We start from the raw sequence: 24,089 nt of genomic DNA, 5'->3' as shown, positions 1-24,089 counted from the left end.
TATTCCTGGACTAGATGCTCCTCAGGGCCCCAACTCTATAATTCTATATGACATGCAGCTCCATTATTACATAAAGCAATTTAAGATGCAGCATTTCGATCTTGAATGGGAATAAACATACAGAGGCCTTGTTTGCATGAGAAAGAAATAGGCTATTTCCTAACTAAAGTGCTAGTAAATAATTTGAATTATTTTAATTTTGTTTTTATTTTCTTACTTGGTTTTTTTAAAAGAAAATAGTTTAAAAAGATTATAAATAACAACCACTTTTTGTTTTGAGTCTTAGAATAATGGACATAGGAAGGTGCTGGAGCAGTAACAGGAAATTAGTAGTACTAGAAAACTGGCAATGAAATCCTTATCTAATACCTATCTACTTACTACCCATTCAATGGGATTTATTCTCAGGCGAGTGTGTACTGGATTGTAGCCTGAAAGCTGCAATAGGCACACCATGCTAGAAATATAAGGCAAGGTAGATTCTTTAAAAGGAACAACCATTCTCTCTGAGTATGATACATTCCATTCCTTTGATGCCAGATGAAAGGGGTTTTTGCTACTGAAGATGTAATAATCTTCCATGATGATGTATGTGCCCAAGTGAGAATGCTAGCATTTCCATTTTCTGGAAACAAACAGTTCAGAAGCTGTGGTAGACAAGACCTTGCAGTTTTTCACATCAACGAAACTAAAGAAGGCCACATTGCCTACAAGAAGCAGAGATGAGCCAAACACCCCTACCCCAATGATTCTCCATCAATTAATGAGAAAGGGAATTGCATTCGAAAATTATCAAAGGGGGGAGAAAACATGGGTGAAATTTTATTGGGTGAGGTGTAGGGTTTTTGATGCACTTGCCTTATTTTTGAGGCGGTTGGGGAGTATTTGCGAGTGTCCTTTCATTCATTCTACAAATAATCTCTCCAGCAGTTTGCAGTCTGCAGCCTTCCTGGATGCCTAAGAGTTAATGATAGCCCATGGGAAGAAGTCACGAGGTAACTGCTCCCACAGGGCTTTTTTCATATCAGGAAGTGAGAGCAACCAAGGAGGCTGCACAGTGCTGGAGAAATGATTATTGAGTTCACCCTCAGTCACTTTACAATGATATAACATGTTCAAAACTATTTGATTGGCTTGGCCCAGATCTTCAATGCCTACTCCTGAAGAGGAGAAGAGGAGGAATGTTCAGTGGGGTATGACCAACGGTGGTGTTCAGTGGGGTATGACCAATGGACCCTAGGACCATTCAGTTGTATCCAGCTCAAGCCAGACAGCAAAGAGGTGTTCTGGTGGCACCTCGCAAGGGCCTCAAGTGCTGGCCAATCATTCAACTTACTTGCGATTTCCTGCTTGTACTTCCTGCCAGTCATGGCGAAAGCCAATCTGCCAAATCACACCCAGAGATGGACTGTGTGGAAAAAGAGGGAACCACATGGCCAATCGGGAAATCTGGGGGGCGGGGGGGGGGACTACTCAGTGCTCCAAAGAAGCAGCCAGCCAAAGCTGATTCTCAACCTAGAGCAGGCAGGTGGGATGCCACACCAAAGAAGGCTGACAAGGGAGGGAGCAGAGTTTTTATTGTGATGCCAGTGCCACCTCGTCTCAGCATGGCATCCTGAGCATCTTGATGTCAGTGTGCTCCCTGCACATGATCCCTATTTCCAGAGTCACCTGAGGGAGGTCAAATCCACTCCCTGCTAAGCACATGTTTGAGCTGTGTTTTGTTGACAGCGGGTTCTGTTCCATAGGCCCTTGTGGTGGAGAATCAAGGGCTTCTTTGAGGCAAATCACAAAAACAAGTTGGGAACCATTGGAGGGCAGCAAGCTAGACCGCGCTGCCAGAATATAGAGAGCAAAAGAGAAACGAGAACATCATAAACCACTGACTTTTACAACTATGCTTTTCCGTGGCTGTCTGGATTTGGACAAGGGACTCCAGAACTTGATCTCTGACCTGTTTCTTTTCCTTTCCAGAGCCGAAAGCAAGCTGCAGGTTAGGACGATCTGCATCCACGTCAGGTGTGCCTCCTCCCTCCGTTACTCCTCTCAGGCAAGCCAGCGATCTGCAACCGAGCCAGGTACCATCGTTAGTCAATCGCGAATGACTTCCTGTGATGCAACATGCCAAATTTTCCCACCTCTCTGTGTGTCTGTCATCTGTTGCTGTAAATTGTTCTTCTGTGTATTTGGTTTGGTTTCTGTTTGTATGCCTGTACATGTGCGTGTCTCTCTCTCTCTCTCTTTTATAAGCAAAGAAATTCTACCCTCTCCAGTACCATGTCAAGACTTTCTTTGCTGTTAATTCATTTTAAATCTCTGTTTGTCTCCTCTTCATTCTGTAATATAAATGTGCTGACCTTTCATACTCTATATATTAGCTGAATGCTGTGCGCGCTTTTTTTTTGAGGGAAAAAATGATCCTGTGGTATATTTTTTTATCAACAATTTATCAATTTAATTGATGCTGTTTATAACATATATTTCTTTTAAATATTTCACGTACAACTTTTTTTTTACTTTATTTCTCACTGACTTTGTATATACCATTTGAACTTTGACTTCTTGTATTGTAATTATACGTGCATCTGTTTTGAGCTTGGTGCATGATTAGCAGTCATATAGATCTATCTGTCTGTCTATACATATATATACATATATATATATACACATACATTTTAGCGAAGCTGCAAAATATTTTGTTTTCTGCATGTGGCAGCTCATTTTTCATCAGCTCTTGCTTCTATATAATAGTAGTGGGACTATAAATTAATATCTTGCGTTTTTATAAACTGGCAAAAACTTGCAATGAGCAGGGTATATATCAGGCTTCCTCAACCTCGGCCCTCCAGATGTTTTGAGACTACAATTCCCATCATCCCTGACCACTGGTCCTGCTAGCTAGGGATCATGGGAGTTGTAGGCCAAAAACATCTGGAGGGCTGAGGTTGAGGAAGCCTGGTATACATGGAAGGAAGTCCCATATATTGTGAATGTCAGGGGGTGCAATGTGCTCTCTGCAAACCACCTCACTAATGGGTTTTCCTGTCCACTAGGTATTATTGGGCACTGGCCAAGGCCCACACTACTGTTGAAGGCCCACTGCTAATTCCAGAAGCCTCCTGGTCCCACTGCTCCTTCTCCTGGTTTTTTTGCTGGACCAGAAGGAGGAGATAAATTAGCATCCTTTCCTTGCTGTGCACTTTGCCTTTGGGTGGTTGGGCCCTGGGGGAAATGGGCAGTAGGAACAGAAGCAAGGAGGAGATGGGTCTGCTGAGGATACCCTGCTCAAGGTCCCTCCAAGACCCTGAGCCACCACAATCACACAGGCAAGTCACCTAGGGGCTCTGGGCATGTTTGGCTCCCAAGAACAAGAACATCTCAGACAGCTACACAAATAGAGATGGTTCCAAAGTAGACTTTCGGTGAACTGGAAGAGAAAAGTTGTCCAAAGCAATTTTTATCTTCCTTTCTCAAAACATGTTGGGAACTACATCAGTTTGTGCAGCTGACACTTAAATTCTTGGATTTCCCAGTCGTCCCCCCCCCCCCAATAGCTGTTTTGTAATCTTCTCCATTGTGTTAGTTCAGGTTTTGCCCTCACTACAATATTGTCTCCAAAATGAACCTTCTAAGCAAATAAGTCAATTCAGCTGGGCTCTAACTGTTAGAGTAAGTAAAGGATACCTCTTTTTCTGGGTTAGCAGACAGGGTTTTCTCTCCTTAAGCCTATCTACATAGCCCCACCCTAGAAACTTAGCTTACAAATGCAGCAGTAAAAGGTGTGCAGGTGCTGAGATGTCCAAGTGATCAGCACTGCTTCACAGGGTATCTCACATTTGAATGCTCCATTGTGTTAAAAACAGAAAGCTAGCTCATTAGGCAAAGGGATGGCTTGGAACATTTCATGCCAGTGTACTAGTTTTCTCTTTGCAAGGAGATTTTGGTTTTAGCAAGGGGGAGGGATTCAAATGTGGTATTCCCCACCTATACTATGAAGTGGAAGTCCTTTATAGTTCTACAAGAGGGAAAATAGTAGAGGTTCAGGGGATTGGCGTTGTGAAATGGAGAGGGTGTCTAAACAGCATAGCATCAATTACAAGGAGAAGTGCCTCTTCACCACAATTATGAAACTGGCAGTGAATATGTTTAACAAAACAAAGCCTTATATTTTTTTACACTGAGCTGAAAGTTCATCCCATTGAACTTTCAGTCCAGCACTAATGATACCACCTTAGCATTCCGCTACCTATTTTGCTGCATGTTTACACCAAGCCATAGTCACATTAGAGAATAGGATGCAATGTTGAGAAAGTAGGTAGGTAGGTAGGTAGGTAGGTAGGTCAATAGATAGATAAATCGTGTTTAAAAACTACCCAGTTTAAATATTACTACTTACAATATATTACAAAGATTTCACAACTGCAGAGGCAGCAGAGAAGTCAGTAGAATAATCATTCTATGTATATAACTTGAAGAAAGATAAGAAGATATGAATATTTAGCTTTATTAGATGAATGTCGAGATCATATCAAGTAGTGTTTTACGTAAGTGCAAGATTTAAAATATAAAATTACTTACGCAGCAATCCAAAACATGCAGCATGTTTAGGATTGAGGAACTGGAGGAACAGGGACTTCACTTAAGTGTTATTAGCGTCTTTTCTCAGACCCAAAGTATGAAGGCAATATTTGAATCCTTCCCCGCGTCTCTTCTGTTTCGCTTTGGTGAAACTAGAATGTTGCAGAAACTCTAAAGAAATGCCACATTCTGGCTAGATTCTAGCAAAATCTTATCCGGATGGAAGGGAGTCAAAGGAAGACAAAGCTCTAGCCGTTTGATAGCATCCTACTGTTTGTTTGTACTTCTGAATTTCTGAATGTGCAATGGAACTTGCCACTCCTCCCACCCAATACCCTCTAAATCTGTTCTAGGTGTTCCCTCAACCCTCCAGGGAAATTTGGGGGGGGCACAGGGGACACATGGGGGAAACTGTCATCAAAATGAATGGGACTTTCCCCCCAATGCAGAGTTCAGGCACAGGGCATTGAGCCACAGTGCGGGGGTATAATAATTCCTAACCCCAGCAACTAGGATCTTGAGACAGATTCAACCCACAAGCAACCCCACAGACCTGCACGTTTTGTAGCCGACCAACAAATGGTACATTGCCTTAAGTCAAGGTTCATCAAGTCATTTGGGCACTTGAGGCAGCAAATCTCACTTCTTCTTTTCAGTTGTGAGGTGCTGGTGAGAGCCAGTGTGGTGTAGTGGTTAAAAGCGGTGGACTCGTAATCTGGTGAACCGGGTTTGCGTCCCCGCTCCTCCACCTGCAGCTGCTGGGTGACCTTGGGCCAGTCACACTTCTTTGAAGTCTCTCAGCCCCACTCACCTCCCAGAGTGTTTGTTGTGGGGGAGGAAGGGAAAGGAGATTGTTAGCCGCTTTGAGACTCCTTAGGGTAGTGATAAAGTGGGATATCAAATCCAAACTCTTCTTTCTTTCTTTCTTTCTTTCTTTCTTTCTTTCTTTCTTTCTTTTCTTATTTTCACAAAGTTGTCTGATTTATTCCCATCAGTGGCTGGTGGAGCAGGATGGCGTCGGGTGGTTCTGGTAGCCTAAGCAAGGTGGCAAGGAGTGTCAGATTGACAGCCACTGCACCCAACCCGTGACATCTTCCCCTATGCCTCACCCCTCCCCCTTTTGGTACCCGGAAGTAACCCCAGCCAGCTAAGTTGCCCCAATCCTTCCCACCCTGCCTCACTGACTATTACTACTTTCCTGCACCAGTCCTTCATAGTTCCATTTGTAGGTCTGAAAGAACATGTATAAGTAGCGGCTAGGGAGTAGAAGGATCTGTCCATTTTGGTTTTCTCAGTTTCTCATTTTTTTTCCAGTACTTTAGTGCACATTTCTCCTGATAAACATACAGCGGTACCTCTAGTTACAAACTTAATTCATTCCGGAGATTCGTTCTTAACCTGAAACTGTTCTTAACTAGAGGCGTGCTTTCGCTAATGGGGCCTCTTGCTGCCACTGCACCGCTGGCAAACGATTTCTGTTCTCATCCTGGAGCAAAGTTCTCAACTCGAGGTAACTCTTCCAGGTAGTTAGCGGAGTTTGTAACCTGAACCGTTTATAACCTGAGGCATTTGTAACTCGAGGTACCACTGTATTTTTGTATGCAGTTTCGACTAAAGCACACATTTTTGCAAGCAATTTCTCTTAATATAATGCTTTTGTGTATTGTTTTAAGTAATATGTTCATTTCTATGCACTTTTCAAATTGTTTGGTTGGACAACTGCATTGCAAAATTCAGATAACTGCGAATTTTGAAGGATTGCTGTTTTTCAGCTCTCGTGTTGTTCTAGAAATGGCAAATTTGATAAATCTGACTTTGCATGTGAAGTGAATCAAATTTCTCCCTCTTCCCTAGTAATAGGTTTTAACTTTAAGAAGATCTCTAGGGAGGGGTCCAAAAAATCTGGCCTTGCATTGACTGTGAGAATAGTCAGCTTATGAAGTTTGTTCTTTGCTTCTCAGAGTCTTAAAATTAAGCTGGTGCATTCTGGTAATGCTTTAGAATGAGCACAGTAAACCAACTACATGTATTTCCCCTTGACAGCATCAAAGTCAAGATTATGTTTGTGAATATGAAATCTGTCCATTGCAGTTTTGTTCTTTGTCTACCCATAATTTCCAGCTTTCACTTTGGAAATGAAATTCCTTGCATGTTTATACTCTTCCATTGCACTGTGCGCTGTAACAGCCACTAGATGGAGCTGGAATCCACACTATTATTTAAGTGAATATCTTGCTTTATTTTTATGAAAGGGAAATGGAGGGAAGTTCCATTTTCCCTGCTATTTTCTGACTGCCATTGATATATTTGCTAGTGCAATCAGAACAGCTCAGAAAGACTGTCAGGTGATTCACTGAACAACATCAATATTAGATCAAGTCAAAGCAATTCCAGTAAAGGGGAAAGTACGGAAGCGTCATAAAACAGTTGTCCTGTTGGTGGAGGAAGCTGGAAGGAAATGAGTTGAATCAAAGCTACTGCTATGCTGTTTCCTTAGAGTGAATTCTGAGTTTGCATTTCACCACTCCCACCCCAAGGCCTAATATTTATTTTTATTTTCAAATATGGGGTTGTGTCCAATGCATTGCTAAGTTGAAATCATTTAGAGGTATACTTGTTCTACTGGCAATTTGCTTTTAATCAGTGGAATATTGTCACACAAGAGAATGCGTAAGCAGGTTGCTGTTAACTCTGTTGCAAAATAGATTGCACAACCAGTTGTACAACGAGTTTCCACTAGGACAACTGTTGCATTGGATTCCCCCGTTGTGCACCATTAAAACTCACCTGTCTGCTAGTGCAAGAGTTCTTGTGCTAGCAGACAGAGAACATTAGATACAGCCCATTGCATGCCTCATCACTATTCCCCTTAATCTATGAGTTGCCACAATTCTGAAAGATTCCTAGTCTCCCTTTGCCTAGTCTCCAGGAAAGGGGGGGGGGAGGAAGAGGGGTCTGTTGGGTGGTCATTATAGCCAGGTGTTGCAGGAGTGTTCTGCAAGAGAAAAGCTCTACAGCAGGATTAGTGGATCCCAGGGTAGAAAATGTGACACAGGACAGCAGCTGGACAGAAAAATAAAATAGATGAAGGAACCAATGTTGGTTCTGTATGGAAGGTAAGGGTTAAATGTGTGAAGTTTGATGTCTTTAATGGACAAGAACATATAAAAGATACATAGATGATATAGACAGTTTGTGACTCTGCAGTCTTAAAGTTGTTATTTGCCTCGTGTAAAAACCTTTCAAAGCTTAGGTAAAGGTAAAGGGACCCCTGACAATTAAATCTAGTTGTGAACGATTTTGGGGTTGCGGCACTCATCTCGCTTTAAAGGCCGAGGGAGCCGGCTTTTGTCTGCTTCTTTTCAAAGATTAAGAACTGCTTAATTGATGGAACCTAGCCTAGCAAAATCTACCTCTAAAATTTAGCCTCATTTTTCTTTGAAAGATGTACAAAATGTTCCCCAAACTCTATTGGTTTTGATGTTCAAACTTTAACACACACACACACAAACTTATGTGGACTTGAAATATGTTGTGTACAATTGTTTTTGTACTGTTTGATGTGTAGGTGGTTATTAACTGAGATTTGTGTTTCTCTTTTTTTGGGTGCCCACAAGAGGGAGGTATTGATCTACTTTGTTTTATAGTGTTTAGTTTTTGTAAAGGACGAAAGTTTTACCTACCATACAAAGGAACAATCATGTGGTCTGATGGAGCCTAGAATTTCTAAATTTTCTGAAAATGAACTGGCGAAACACAGTGACAACTATTTTACTCATTTACAGTAGGCAGCATGTTTCATTGGGGTTTATCTAGTCAGAAAACTGGTCTAAAATAAAACACATTTCTCATAAGGTTAAGCATGTCAGCACAGATTTCATCAGCCTTCAACCATCCTCCCATTTCCTTCACATACTGAATTGACAGATTTTTCATTTATTAACATTCAGTGATCCATAACTTGAATCCAGCACCATTATTGATATTGGGGTTGATACTGTACATTTTTGCAGGCAAACTGTTGCATACAGGTTATCTCAGTATTTTCCCTCTTATGGATCAGCTACTCTCACAATGCATGAGTAGCATCTCATACAAATTACATTGCCAGAGTTTTCACAGGCAGGCATCATCTCACTTTTCTTGCATGCTTACTTTTTAATATCCCAGCATGGAATCCAAAGCATTGCACTGCATGGTCACCCATCCAGGGACTAACTGAACCAAGACCTGCTTAGCTTCAGCAAGGTGGTGGCCTCATGTGCCCTTAGACTGTACACTGGGACCCACATTTTAAAGGTGATTTAATGGTGGTTTTGCTTATGGCCATGCAAGGTAGCACATCCATTGTCCACCAGTCACTCTTTTTCCTATTGCAGCCCTCTGTGCCACATTGCATACTGCTAGAGAGGGTTCCCCAACACTTAGGAGCAGTTTTCAGGAGGTATGGGGTGGGGGCTGCAGTGGATAGAGGATTAGCAAAATCCTGGTAACCAACCCTTCATGAGTGGAAGTGCTTTTCACTAGTGCAAAACTACCATTGGATACAAGATTCCATCAGAAATAATAATAATAATAATAATAATAATAATAATAATAATAATAATAATAATAATAATAATAATAATAATTTTTTATTCCAACCGAATATTAAAACCAATACAGCATCAAACATTGAAAACTTCCCTAAACAGCCTTCAGCTGTCTTTTAAAAGTAAAATAGTTGCTTATTGCCTTGACATCTGCTGGGAGGGCACTACCAAGAAGGCCCTCTGTCTGTTTCGCTGTAACCTCACTTCTTGCAGCGAGGGAACTGCCAGAAGGCCCTCGGCGCTGGACCTCAGTGTCCGGGATGGACGATGGGGGTGGAGACACTCGTCCAGGTATATAGGACCGAGGCCGTTTAGGGCTTTAAAGGTCAGCACCAACACTTTGAATTGTGCTCAGAAATGTACTGGAAGCCAATGAAGATCTTTCAGGATTAGTGTTATATAAGCTTGGTATTATCCATAAGTTGGGTCACTGACACCTGACCATGCAACATTGCTACATCCACTTTGCAAAGTCCTGAGCTGCATATGGAGTTGCTGACTGCCCTGTTAATATAGAAAGCTAACAGGGAAATTGAACCTTCCATGAGTATTATTTAGATACCTGGTGTCATGTTTTGGTCCACATCAAACATTTAAATGATTATTATGCCACTTTGAACAGTCACAGAGAATCCTGGTTACTGTAGTTTGTTAAGGGTGCAGGGAATTGTGGTTGTGTGGACTAATCACCATCAACCAACTACAGTTCCTAGAATTCCCCAGGGACGTGGTATAAGAGTGCTATAATAAGAATGGGAAATTCATGGAAGGAAAGGCAGGCATCAGACCAAGGGAATAAGTGGTCCTCATTGGAGAAATGTTAAGAACTCTTCCAGGGTCTCCTATAAACCAATGATGGCCTGGCTTATAATCTGAGAAAAAGCTGGAAGCGAATAAAGCAAATCAATCCAAATGATCTGAGGGTGCCATACTTGAGCTTAGATTAGGTACGTATTCAGGAATGAAGAAAGATTGAAAGATGGAGGTGATGGAAAATAGAGAACTAGAGCCAAATCACGGATCAGGAATCAGAAGCTAGAGGATAAGAGCCAGAATCCAGAAAGGCAATTTGATAATGAAAGGTTGAGGCTAGGCTACAGTAGGGCACATCTGTAGACTGCAACAGAACAAAGGCAAAACAAATAGGGATAAGGATGCACAGAGATGTCTGTTAAGTCTCTCATCCACAGTCATTTCCCATGCAATCCTAGATGTGTCTATTCAGAAGGAAGTTCTACAGGGTTAAGTGAGGCTTATTCCCATGTAAGCATGCAGAGGATTGTAGCCATAGGTAGCTTTTGAACATGTGGTGCAGGTAAGAGCTTTGAGGAGTGCAGCTGAAAACTGCAATTCTAAGCTCACTTCCTCAGAAGTACCTGCTATTAAATGAAAGTAAAACAGTTCTTTAAGTAGATGTGTTTAGGATCAGGGTGTTAGTTTTTATACTACTATACTATAAAAATTTATGCAGATGTAAATGTGTGCAATAAAATATATTATTTCCACCAAAAAGACCTCACAGTCACAACAGCACAGCGGCATCTGTGAGGCAGTTGTACAGCGACTAACCAAACGTGGTTATTGGTAGACAAACATTTTATCCTTATGGCTTCATTGGTCTACAGGGGCTATCCCATGACAGGGTTCTCCAGGGTGATTAGTTTAGGATGCAGCAGATCTCCAGTTCAGGCAGCTGATTCCTGGCTCAAGCAGTGTTAAGTCCCCAGCCCCTGCTCAGTGGAAGATATTCCAGAGAGGCTTTCTCATTTCAACTAGTGTAACTTTACACTGGCTTAACTTACATTGGCCTGCTTGGCGCTAGTTTCTTGTGCATAGGACTGCTTCCTGAATTTATTACGGCTTTTGAACCATGTTTTGTTTTTGTCTACTTAGCAAATAAAAAGAAATAAAATGTAAGTGCTTCATTCGCTTTTTATAACTGCCTTTCATGTGATACCATTCAAACATCGCAGTGAACTTATGAGGGACTACATGACAGTTGAATGAAATGAAGCTTATGGTAATAAGATATTAATATTATTTGTCAGCCTATGTGTATCTATAGGTTGGTTGTAACTTTATTGTGTAAGAGTCCAAGATCCTTCATAAGAGACTCACCTTTTCATATAATGGGGGGGGGGGGAATTCGCTTTCTGAGACCTGGAGCAGAAATTATCATTTTAATCAAGTTGAGAAAATAAATGTGGCCCACACAGGATTGCTCAGTTGCTTTCCTGTGGCTCTTCTGCACCTGCTGTTGAAATCCTTGTGCCTTTCTTTTCTCCTTTGGTGTACATTTATGTTTGACTCAGGGCAACAATTTTATAGGGTATTTACTCATAAATGAAAAAAAAGAAAACAATGATTTAAAGTGGCATGAAGCAAAAGTTTATGGCAGCATGGCAGACTGCCTGTAGTTTCGCCATTCCCTTGTGAAAGGAAAATAGAGAGCCTATTTATAATGTGCTATAAATAGAATGCCACTTCTTTCATCTAGCACACATTTCTCTTTTATCCACAAACACTGCTTTTTTGCCTTTTTGATATGTGAATTTGCTGGGTTTCACCCATGCGTCTTCTGTTTAAACTGTGTGTGTGAGAGAGGGAGACACCACACAGGACACTGTGAACAAAAGTACCGTTTTCTTTATCACCATCTCTTTTGTTACATCACAGACCGCTCTAGCCTTGTTGCCATGGTGACCATAATTTCATCAGATTCCCCCTCAAATGTTTGTATAGCCTTATACAGTATATTGCACTTACTGCAACTGTATAGTATCTTGTCTGTATACTGTATGCCCATAAATATGTATATTTATTCACCCATGTATGTATGTATAGTTTGTTTATATATCTGTATATGTATGTGTGTCTCTTCATAGTCTGTCTCTGAAATGTTTGACTTCCTCACAAACATTATATGTCTGCAAGTTATGATGAAGTATGGATGCCAGCACTCACTTTTGATAACTTATAACCTTCATTTTGTCTTGTTAAACAATGAAAATAAAAACTTTGTGTATTTTAAATGAGAATTTTAAAACAGTGGTTACTTTTCTTTTACTTTCAAGCGTGGCCCCTTGGGATAGGGTGGGGTCATCTGTTTTAGCAGCCTGTGTGGGGATTCTTGGTTCAGGTGTAGGGTGGACAGCTGGAATGATTCCCTCTTAAGAGCAAAGGTCTCAGCGTATTGTATTATGCATGACATGAAAAAGGTAGATTTAAAAAAAGTCTCCCTCTGTCATACCAGAACCCATGGACATCCAGTGCATTTGAAGGTTGGAAAATTCAGGACGAACCAAGGAAGTATTTCTTCGCACAGCACATATTTAAACTATGTTATTCTCTCACTCCAGAGGCAGTGATGGCCACCAACTTTTGCTGGGAAAAGCAGGAGAAGAAAGTGCTCTTATGCTTGGCTCCTGCGTGTGGGCTTCTCACGGGCCTCTGGTTGGCCACTGTGAGAAAAGGATATTAGACTATATCTGCTATTGGCTCAATCCAGCAGGGCTCTGCTTATGATCTCATGTTTACATTCAGGGAGTGGAGAGCAACTGTCTGGGTTCGAGAAAGTGGCTTCCTAATGGCGAACAAGCCAGCGATCTTTAAAGGGGACAACGCAGAGCAGCAGAAAAACAAGTGTCAGTGCTGTGATATTAGACTGAAGGGTGGGAAAGCTGTACCATCTGTAGAGAATTGGCATAGAAACATTAAAGGGGGTAAAGGGACCCCTGATCATTAGGTCCAGTCGTGACCGACTCTGGGGTTGCGGCGCTCATCTTGCTTTATTGGCCGAGGGAGCCGGCGTACAGCTTCCGGGTCATGTAGCCAGCATGACTAAGCCGCTTCTGGCGAACCAGAGCAGCGCACGGAAACGCCGTTTACCTTCCCGCCGGAGCGGTACCTATTTATCTACTTGCACTTTGATGTGCTGTCAAACTGCTAGGTTGGCAGGAGCAGGGACCGAGCAACGGGAGCTCACCCCGTCGTAGGGATTCGAACCGCTGACCTTCTGATTGGCAAGTCCTAGGCTCTGTGGTTTAACCCACAGCACCACTTGTGTCCCTTTTATACAAACATTAGGGGTGCCTCGATGTTAGTCCCTCACTGGGGGCATCTCAGTCTATCACTAGCTGTCCCATTATATCATTGCCCATACATGGACAGAGATGGAAAACTCAGATACAAGAGGCGAATTCATAAAGCATAGGGCTTCTCCACAGGGTGTTGAATTAGCCATCATTTCCTTCTCCTAGCCTTAGGCACCACAGATGGAAGCCTAAACACCATTCCCACACCTGGGTATTTCGGTCTTTGCTCAACTAGTTTGGGTTGTTTAGTTAAGCAGCAAGGGTTGTTACTCTTAAGTTCTCTTCTAACAAATAATGAAGGTCGCAGCCTTGTAGTTATATTCTTAGTTTTATATTCGTTTCTTTTGCAAGGTTCATAATTACATGCTAGTTACCATGGGCTATAGGCACTGATATGTGTTTCAGATAATTAAAAGCAGACTCAATAAGCTATATCATGGTGTGACTTCTTGCAGCCAATAAGAATGGGCATTAAATAGTATTCATAAAGGTAAAGGTACCCCTGCCCATACGGGCCAGTCTTGACAGACTCTAGGGTTGTGCGCCCATCTCACTCAAGAGGCCGGGGGCCAGTGCTGTCCGGAGACACTTCCAGGTCACGTGGCTAGCGTGACATCGCTGCTCTGGCGAGCCAGAGCCGCACACGGAAACGCCGTTTACCTTCCCGCTAGTAAGCGGTCCCTATTTATCTACTTGCACCCGGGAGTGCTTTCGAACTGCTAGGTTGGCAGGCGCTGGGACCGAACAACAGGAGCGCACCCCGCCGCGGGGATTCGAACCGCCGACCTTTCGATCAGCAAGCCCTAGGCGCTGAGGCTTTTACCCACAGCGCCACCCGCGTCCCCAAAAATAGTATTCATAGTATTGAGTTAAACTTGTTAGGGTTAGGCATTCTTGTTAAAATCAAAATTGTAAACAAATGAAACATTTCTAACCCTGATCATTGCTAAATTAAAGTTCATCCTGAGATATTTTCTGTTTCATAGGGCTGATGTTGGTAAATCACACATTGTTAAATTTGGCTTAATATTTACCTTGGCCTCTTTGGATTTCTTTCATTCTCTTAGAATATGATATGTGCCTCTTTTCTTCTTCTTGCAACTGGGGTAATTAGAGATTGCTGTGCAGATGAAGCCAAGTTGATCTAGGACCCCCAACACTCAATAATTTTATCTATGTCTGTAACCATGTCCCACTGTAACCCCACTCAGATCAAAAGCATGGCAGCAGTGAGTAGCCCAAAGTCTCAATGAAAAGAATCCCAGACGTACTAGGTGTCAAAAATCTCATCATCTCAAAGTCAATGTTTCCGTCTTCATTTTAGCACGCTTGTCATTAAAAAAAAGAAAAAAAGAAATTGGGTGGATTATGCTAAGATTGTTGATCATATTCACTGAGTAAAAATGCATTTAAAGTGATGGAATCTATCACAGTTCTCAACACGATCATTTTCACAGTCCCTGGTTAGGTAAATAATACATGGAAACTAGCTGTTGCCCTCCAGCTCATAATATGTTTCCATAGTGATGTTTGGCTCTGAGTACCACTCCACAGCCCCACTTTAACATCCTATTCCCCACACTGGACACCTGCCACAAAGAGGCTCCAGATGAAATCTTGGCCAGCCTCCATTCTGTTCTTACTGGACATACAGATGATCAGTAACACCAGACTTTACATTGGGCACATAAGTGCTTTGCTGGATTACAGCCTCTATTAGGAACTGTCTGTGCTAACATAAGGCATATTTACTTTTTAAGGGTAATAACTTCCATTCAATTAGTGTTAATTTTGTTATTTATCTTTGGGGACTTGGTCCAGCTGGATTGCTCTAACTGAACAATAAATGACGGCAGCCTCGTGTACCTTCTTTCTGGAAGGACAACACATTTTCACAAAAAGAGGTGGTGGGTGGTTGTTCTAAAATAATAATTTTTGGTTGCCAAACTCGAAATCCCTCTTTTGTGCAAGACCTTCCTTCTGCAGGTTAACTTTTTCTTCTTCATCTTCAGAAACTCAGTTTTAGCCTGTAGCTTATGGGGTTAGGGAGGAAGTAACTTAGAAGGATGGATTCTGGAAACCAACAACAACAAAATGAGTTGAGGATATGTTCCACCAGAGGTTCTTGGGAGTTCAATCTGATCCAAATCTCTCTCGGGTTAATGAGATTCATTCTAGTGACTTAGAAGAAATTTTACTCAAGCCTTAAGTGTTGAAGGACACAGTCACTAGGGTAGGAAATTCTACACTGGACAGTGCTTGGACTACTTACTGTGTGTGCTCAAGTTTACAAAGTGCTTCAGAATCCTGCCCTGCTCAGGTGGTCACAACAAAGCACTGATAATTGCTGGGGGAGAAGAGCAGGGTTGTGTGTGCTTGTCCTGCCCCCACCATCACATCCCACCCAAAGGCTCTCAATGGGTTGAGGGCATATTGCCGCAGGGCAGCCTGCTGAATGTATGTTGACTCTTCCCAATGACTGCCTGTTTTAAATGAAAAAATGAATGTAAATATATTTCCACTGCTGTTCTTTTTAGCGCAAGAAATAAGCACTATGCCAACAAAACATTAGTTCCATGTTGGAAAATACAGCTGACCTGTGAAGATAACTTCCAGATCCTTTGTCTGGTCCTCCCCTGTTCCACGAGTCCCTTCACAGCATAACTTGTGGAACTCCAAATGCCAAGAATTATCTCCTCTTATTCTCTTCTGACAGAAGATGAAAATACTCCCATTTACTTCATTGTGCAGGAGGGAACTGAATTTACTGGCAGTGACTTACCTTGAGTCATGCTGCCTGCTGCTCTGTGACTCACTTCGATGTTAAGGATTTGTCACCTGAGGAGTGGGGAGAATCTTTCCTTTTTGCTTAATCCTTTTCAGATGTGGGATGCATCAATTTAATAAGCCTAAACATTCTCAGATGACAGAACAGTGATGAATTAAACCTTTAGGCCTCAGACATAAAACAATCTGTCCCTGTGTCATTCAAATGACTTCAATGTTTTGATATTATCTCGCGTGTGCTTCTTAATAATAATTGTACTGTGACTCTTCCCTTCTACAGCCTGTTTTCTAGCCCTACTCAAGGGATGGAGATCCTGTGGTCCTCCAGGAAAGGTCCTAGAACAGATAATGTTCTAGTGTGATTACAAAGACCCAGCATGGGTTTCTCAAAAACAAGTCATGCCAGACGAATCTCATTTCTTTTTCTGATACAGTTACGAGCTTGGTGGATCAGGGGAATGCTGTGGATGTAGTGTATCTTGATTTCAGTAAAGCTTCATATTTTTGTGGAGAAGCTGTAAAATGTGGGTTGTACGAGGTAACTGTTAGTTAGATCTGTAGCTGGTTAATTGACCAAACCCAAAGAGTGCTCACTAATCGTTTCTCATCAACTTGAAAGAAGTGACAAGCAGATGTCGCAGGGTTCTGCCCTAGGCACACTGTTGTTCAACTATGTGAAAATGATTTAGGGATCTTAGTAGACCACAAATGGAACATGAGTCAACAGTGTGAAGCAACAGCAACAAAAAGAGTGGGGGGGGGGCTAATGCTATTCTAGGCTCTATCAACAGAAGAATACTGTCTCAAATGAGGGAAGTCATAGTCTTGATCTATTCTACCTTGGTCAGACCACATCTGGAGTACTGTGTGTATTTCTGTGCCACAATTTAAGAAGGATATTGACAAGCAGGTATGTGTACAGAGGAGTTTCACCAAGATGATCAAGGGTCCGAAAACTACTACTTAAGCCTTCTGAGGAATGGTTGGGGGAGTTGGGCGTATTTAGCCTGGAAAAGAAGAGACTGACAGCCATCTTCAAATATCGAAAGGGCTGTCACATAGAGGATAAAGCAAGCATGTTTTCTCCTGCTCTGGAGGGTAGGGCCCAAACCAATAGCTTCAAGTAACAAGAAAGGAGATTCCGACTAAACATCATGGTGAGCTGTTCAGCAGTGGAACTGACTCCCTTGGAAGGTGGTGGTGGACTCTCCTTCCTTTGGGGTTTTAAAGCAGAGGTTAGATGGCCATCTGTCATGGATATTTTAGTCGAGATTCCGGCATTGCAGGGTGTTGCACTAGAGGGCCCTTTGTGTCCCTTCCAATTCTACAATTTATGATGCTATGATTCTATTATTAGTACCCAGGGTTCATAATCTAACATGCCAGCCGTCTTGCTTCAAAAATCTGCAGGTAAATAGCAGAGACATCCCATATTTGTATAGATAATAGATTTGTACCAGAATTTGCTTATCTCATCAATATAATAGAAAAATGCATTCACCAGACATACTGAATCCAGGAATTTAAAGAATTCTATGCCTTAATTGTTCAGTCAGAGTTGGCAAGTAGTGCCCTCACTTTTTCCCTCTTTACAGCAAACGGTAAGTGATTGCTTCAACAAGCCTCTCCTTTTTTTGTTTGCCTGATGACAGCTCTACAAAAAGTGAAAAGTATTGCACTTTTCAGGAAACCACCTTATGGGTTCCTTTATTTTTGGACACACTGGCCATTTTTAATTAAATTCAGGCATCGCTTCTGTGCATCCTTTCATCTCACATTGGTTTGTCCATTTTGTTCCTGTGCAGCAATTGTGGAAAAGAACTTTGTTTTGATACGTAATGAGCTCCATGATCACACCCATCTCATTTTATTTGGTTCTCCCCCATACCTACTCTAAATGTAGAATCAACCCCACTGCACACCCAGTAGGAGAGGGAAGAAACCCACCAGAACCAGGAGAGAACAACCACTTCCACAGCCTAGTAGCGTAAACAATTACAGTAAAGTAAGTGTGATAATGCAATACTGGGGGAAAGTATGGAAACACCTACTGAAGTGTGGGCATGTCTCAGTGACCAGAGCTTCAAATGCTGCCATATGCACAAAGAGGTGGGAAAGGCTTTTCTTCTGAGGAAAACTAAGAAGGATTTTTTTTTGCGCTATGATGTCAACCACCTTGTCCCAGGGAGCTGCAGTTGTAAGGGTTTTTGCAGCACAATGGCTCAGCATTGTTTTTAAAAAGTTCTACATGGAGAGAGAGAAAATGGAAGACAATGTGCCCCGTTTCTGCTGTGAACAGCAATGCATTTATTATTTGTTTATTTATTTATTTACTTGAGAATAGCTCTGCAGCTGGGGGGAAACAGTAGTATCTTGCCCATCCACAAGGCGAAGCAGAATTAAGGTGCTGTGGAGCTGGGGGTGGGGGAGTGAGAGGGGAACATGCTCCTACCCATCTTTAGGAGTTCCAGCACTGTGCTCTGGAAACATGTGAGGTAAGGCTGAGGGGTCAGGTCAGCTAGCTCCGCCTCCCCCATCATCATTCAGATCATCCCCTACAACTCTTGGAGGTGATGAGAGTGACAGTGAGGAGAAGGGAGCTAGAACACTCGAGCCCACAGCCTTTTCCTTCCCCTTGCGTGCTTGAAGAATGCAGTGTGGGGAGTTCTGAAGATAGCTAATGCTATACCATAACATAATAAAAAAGTAAAGGCACCCCTGACCATTAGGTCCAGTCGTGGCCGACTCTGGGGTTGTGGCGCTCATCTCGCTTTATTGGCTGAGGGAGCCGGTGTACAGCTTCCGGGTCATGTGGCCAGCATGACTAAGCCGCTTCTGGCGAACCAGAGCAGCGCACGGAAATGCCATTTACCTTCCTGCCGGAATGGTGCCTATTTATCTACTTGCACTTTGACGTGCTTTCAAACTGCTAGGTGGGCAGGAGCAGGGACTGAGCAATGGGAGCTCACCCCGTCGTGGGGATTCAAACCGCCGACCTTCTGATCGGCAAGCCCTAGGCTCTGTGGTTTAACCCATAGCGCCACCTGCATCCCTATAACATAATAGATCGATTCATATTTAGGCAGTGGCGTAGCGTGGGGGGTGCAGGGGGGGCCGGCTGCACCGGGCGCAACATCTGGGGTTAGGGCAAATCCACAGGTTAGGGGGCGCAAATCCACGGGTTAGGGGGCGCAAATCCACGGGTTAGGGGGCGCAAATTACTTGCCTTGCCCCGGGTGCTGACAACCCACGCTACGCCACTGTATTTAGGTACACTCTAACTGGAAATTCCCCTTCTCAAGCTTCCATTGAACAAGAACTGCACTGAAACACAGCAAATGCTTCCATTTATTTCAGTGGGGCTTGTGCAGATGCACTTTTTGTTCAATTAGGCATGGTGCATGTAATAAGTTTATTATTACAAAAGAGAATCAGCTGCTGAAGCAGAATCACATTCATATAATGATAAGGCTTTTGTCTTCTTCTTTTACTTTTATTAATATCATTTTTTCCACCTCCATAATCTCTCTATATTTTTGGTCACTTTTTCGTTTGCAGAAAAAAGGTGTTTTCTTATAGGTGTTTCCATATTTTTTTTCACTTGTGCTTTGTGTATTGAGTTATTGACTTTGTGTACAGTGTTGACACCGTTTGTTTCTTGTGGTGCGTGTTTGGTGCTTTCAGTGCTGAGAGGCACTAAAAGAAGATCTGCATATTGAAATGCTGATATTATTGCCTCCATTGAGAGTCACATTTTATTGAAACTAACTAGCCATAAATGTCTGAGTAGAAATGAACAATTTAATCAGCTAATCAGTGGACCTAATTTGATTAATTGCAGATTAAAAAGATGAAATTACATTTGAGATGTGCCCCCTGAAAGGATGCTGAGCACTGATAGCATTGTGGTAGACAAGCTTAGCACATCTCTTGATTGAGGAAATGCATTTTATCTAGTTTTCATTTAACAGACAAAATATATTTATTATTTAGTCATACAAAGGTTTGTCAGTTCTTACATACTATGTGATACTTTAATTGATGAACGAGTCAGTTAATTTGCTCAGAGGCAATAAAATTAATTGATTTAAAAACCCTTTAATTAGTCGACATTGCAGTGCCTGACATTTTTAAAAGCTCGTACTAATTCAGAGAAATATTAAATTTTTTTGTCTTCCAAGCATTAACGGCACTCCTATTTCCTCTTCAGGAAATGATTGAATCGTGTAACCCTTCTTCAGAATGCAATGTTACTACCCAATAGTAAGAAAGAACACAGGCTTGTTGTATTCCTCATCTTCGGACTGATTGACGTTGCAGCTGAGTATGTTATGCTCGGACATAACTGGGTGCTCAATGCAAGACCTGGTTCAATGTGAGCAAAGAATGATGGGGTTGGAACCAGTGGCGTGTGGTGAAATTTCCCGTAGGGGAACAGTTAGAGCCAGAGGCACCAGACTGTGAGCATGATTGCGGGTGGGAACATCCTGATGTCCTGATGTCGTGTGCATGAGCATCTCACCTACCTCCCTAAGCCAAGCAGAAAATTCCCGTGCTTTGGGAATGAGGCACCAGGCCTCTGACAGGATGCTGGAGCCCTGCTTCCTCCTTCCCAAACCCAGGCAGGCTTTAGAAAGGTAGTAGGAAAGCTCTTGGACCGTGTAGAACATCGATCCTCCCTCCCTAAGCTGGGCAGAAGCTTCCTGGGCTTTGGGAAGGAGGCGCTGGGCTTTAATACTTTAATACTCTAATTTACCAGAAATATTTAAGGGACTAGCCTAGCCCCCTAGTCCACGGACCGCACGCCACTGGTTGGAACTGCCTGTGTAAATCAATTTAAAACAGCTCCCTCCTACATCCCTACCTCAATTCCCCAGCTTTCACACATCATGAGAACAGTCTTAATGCTATGGAAGCTATGGCCATTTTTGTGGTTTCTGATTACCAAAACAACTGTTTACCAAAATCTCAAGGCAGATGCAGAGGCACCCTGAGCTCTCTTCCATCGCTGCAATGCTGTAACACTGTCGTCATGTGGGGGGGGGGGAGAGGGGGTTAAAGGGATATGTGCACTACCTCTGCTTTACCTCATCAGCAGTCTCAGTGCCCCCCATGAATTTGGGGGCAACTGTGTGAAGCTGGAGTCTCCTGCATTAATAAAGGATCCCCACACATTTTTGACCCTGATTTTCTAGGGTTCTGACTATGGGCATATAGCCACCCACCAAACCATGGAGGGTGATGATAATGATGGAGGGATGGTGCAGTTAATGTGCTCACCTTGCAGAGCCACCCAATGATCAGTTTCATGGTACCTGAATGTGCCTTCAGTCATTGTTGACTACAGAACTGAGGGGGAATAAGCATGGTTGCCAAGGTGACCATCTGGTACCTGAACAATATTATGTTACCTTTAGTGAGCCCTTCAGAATCATCTTTACTCTTTGGTGTGCATCTATAGTTTTCTTTTGCTGTGATTTGGCACCCAACTGAATTTTGCCCCGTACTTAAACATTTGAAGAAGCTGTCAGACGGCTAATCATTGGGGTTAACTCTGCACCTTATTGTGATCTTCTCTTATGGGAACACATCACTGGGAGGATTTTTACATGCTGAACACACATGTACACACACACTCTATCTTTCACACACACAGACTCACACATGCTGGAAGTCATAAAAATAAAGGGAAATTTGCCATACAAATGGAAACAAAGCATTGCTCCAGGGCAAAACTCTAAAAGATCAGTACTGAATGGGGGAAGACCAGTGGGGAGAGAGACTCTAAGAGAAAAGACAAGCAGAAGGCTGAGCTTCACCATTTTTTCTCCTTGAGAGAAGAAATGGGCTTTTTAAATGAGAAGAGAAGGCTAGGGGACAGAACATAGGCTAGGTCTATATCAGCTTCTCCTGTTTCCAGAAAATATTCTCCCCTGCAAAACTGAGGGGAGGCAGGAGGAGATATTTCTCCAAAATTATGAGGGGATGATTGTTGCTTACCATATTGAATATCACTTGGAAGTGCAGCCAGTGGGAAACTCTGAAGAGAGTCGTCTTCCACTCTCATTGGCTGCACTCCCCAGCATGTTTAGAGAACAACACACAGTGATGTCATATGACCTTGATCCAGGACTTTTTTCAGCCGGAACTCAGTTCCGACACCTCTCAGGTGGGCGCCATTGCCATTATAAGAGAACAAAGGAGGTATTCATGGTGAGTTCTGGCACCTCTTTTTCTAGAAAAATAACACTGCCTTGATCCCTACCTTTTCCAGGAAATGTGCCACTATGTGAATCCTGATTTTTCAGAGTTGCAAAACATGCAGGGGTTTCTCCGCAAGCACAGAAGGCTCCCCACTTCACAAGTTCACCCTCCAACATGAGGAGGGTGACTGGAATAACAATGGAGATGAATCTAGCACACTCATTCCCACTGCCCCTCATGTGTGTTTAGTTAACTCAAATGAAGAATGACGAAGATGGCTTCTACATACAGATATTCACTCACAATCTTTTGTTTGGTCTAAAGAAAATGGTTCATTACATGCACAAAATTTCCTGTATCACTTGAATCAACAAGTGCGGAAACTGCAGGATCGAATTCTCTCATTTTAAAACTCAGCGGATGTACAAAGAAAGAAAACACAAAGAAGATTTTAGGGGTTTTAAAAAGAAATAATAAAAAAGAAGACCTTACCCTTCTCTTTAGCATGCTAGTTTTCCCTTGTGTAAAGATTTTCCTTCCAGTGACAAAAGTTCAAACAAGAAAACCCTACCACTACCTGCAGCCTTACATGGTTCCATCCAAGAACTGTTGCATAAAGGAACATGGGAAGTCTGCCTTATACAAAGCCAGATTATTGATCTGTCTGTCTCAGTCTTGTCTACACTGGCGGCTAGTGGCTTTCCACTGTTTCAGGCAGGGGACATTTCCAGTGCTACTGGGAGATGCCTGGGTTTTGAACATGGGGCATTCTGCATGCTAAGTAGGTACTGAACTGTCTAGCTATGGTCCTTTACCGTTCTAGCTATCAGCCCTAAATTTCTTATGTATATTTAACACAGAACTTGTGCCCATTGTTGGTCTTGGGGGTGAAAGTTAAAGGTGCCCGATTGCATAGTTTCTGGTTTTCTTTCTTTTTTTCTCCTCCAGTGATTGCCGTAAGTATTTTGAAAATGCTTTCTGAGAACCAGCACTACCACTTTGCCTGCAGTTAAACTCTTGTGCCTTTTTTAATAGGTGACATGTATGCAGTGGTTGCACGGAGACCATACAATGCTGGAAATGATTGAGAAAAAACGTTGCCTGTGCAAAGAAATCAAGGCACGGCAGAAATCCGAGAAAGGACTTTGCAAACAGGACAGCATGCCTATCTTGCCGAGTTGGAAGAAGAACACAGGGTCCAAGAAGTACAGCCCTCCTCCATATTCCAAGCAACAAACCGTTTTCTGGGACACTGCAATATGATAGGAGCATGAGGGGCTATCTTCCGCACATTGCTAAAACATGCACTGTCAGCCTATCTTCCTAATAAGGTGGTGGCTGGGACTTAATTTTCAGGTGAAGAACTACCTAGGGATAAAGCTTGCTAAAGCGGTACCCACCTGTCAATCAAAAGAAAAATCTATGTCTCCCACTAAATGAAGGCATGCACATTTTTGAGGATTCTTTGGGATCCAGAAAAAAAATAGAAAGATGTAAATATTTTGCCAATCTCTTTAAAAAAAACTGAGACAATACACTATTTAAAATATAATGCAAACATGTATGAAGAATTTTACTCATAAACTGTTCTAACTGTTTTCTATGTGTTACCTTTATGTTTTGGGGTTTGTTTTTGTTCTTTTTAAAAAAAAACAATTTAAAATTATCCCATAAGCCTACATTCTCTATCTTGACATAAGCATGTGGTTGTACATTTTTGATTTAACAGTAACAAACCGGTGCTAGGGATGTAGAAGTGAAATTAAATAATAATTTTAAAAGAACTCATTTGATTTCCTTTTTCTGTATACTGTTTGGCAGGAAGGTGGATGGA

The 24,089-nt window shown here is 42.3% G+C and overlaps 1 protein-coding gene across 3 annotated transcripts in view; it reads left to right on the top strand.

Moving 5' to 3' along the window:
- The window catches only part of NYAP2 (neuronal tyrosine-phosphorylated phosphoinositide-3-kinase adaptor 2), a 138,738-nt gene extending 114,889 nt beyond the window's left edge, over positions 1-23,849 (top strand). For all 3 annotated transcript variants that reach the window (XM_077929928.1, XM_077929929.1, XM_028731108.2), the window contains 2 exons: positions 1,975-2,078; positions 23,291-23,849. In XM_077929928.1, coding sequence (XP_077786054.1) covers positions 1,975-2,078; positions 23,291-23,518 — 332 coding nt within the window. In that variant the 3' untranslated portion in view covers positions 23,519-23,849. The remainder of the gene's footprint in view (positions 1-1,974; positions 2,079-23,290) is intronic.
- The last annotated feature ends 240 nt before the right edge of the window (positions 23,850-24,089 follow it).

This window comes from Podarcis muralis, chromosome 6 (genome assembly GCF_964188315.1).
Source record: "Podarcis muralis chromosome 6, rPodMur119.hap1.1, whole genome shotgun sequence".
In the NCBI taxonomy this organism is placed as follows: domain Eukaryota; kingdom Metazoa; phylum Chordata; class Lepidosauria; order Squamata; family Lacertidae; genus Podarcis; species Podarcis muralis.
Note: the sequence above shows the minus strand (reverse complement) of the source record. Positions and strands in the feature narration are given on the sequence as shown.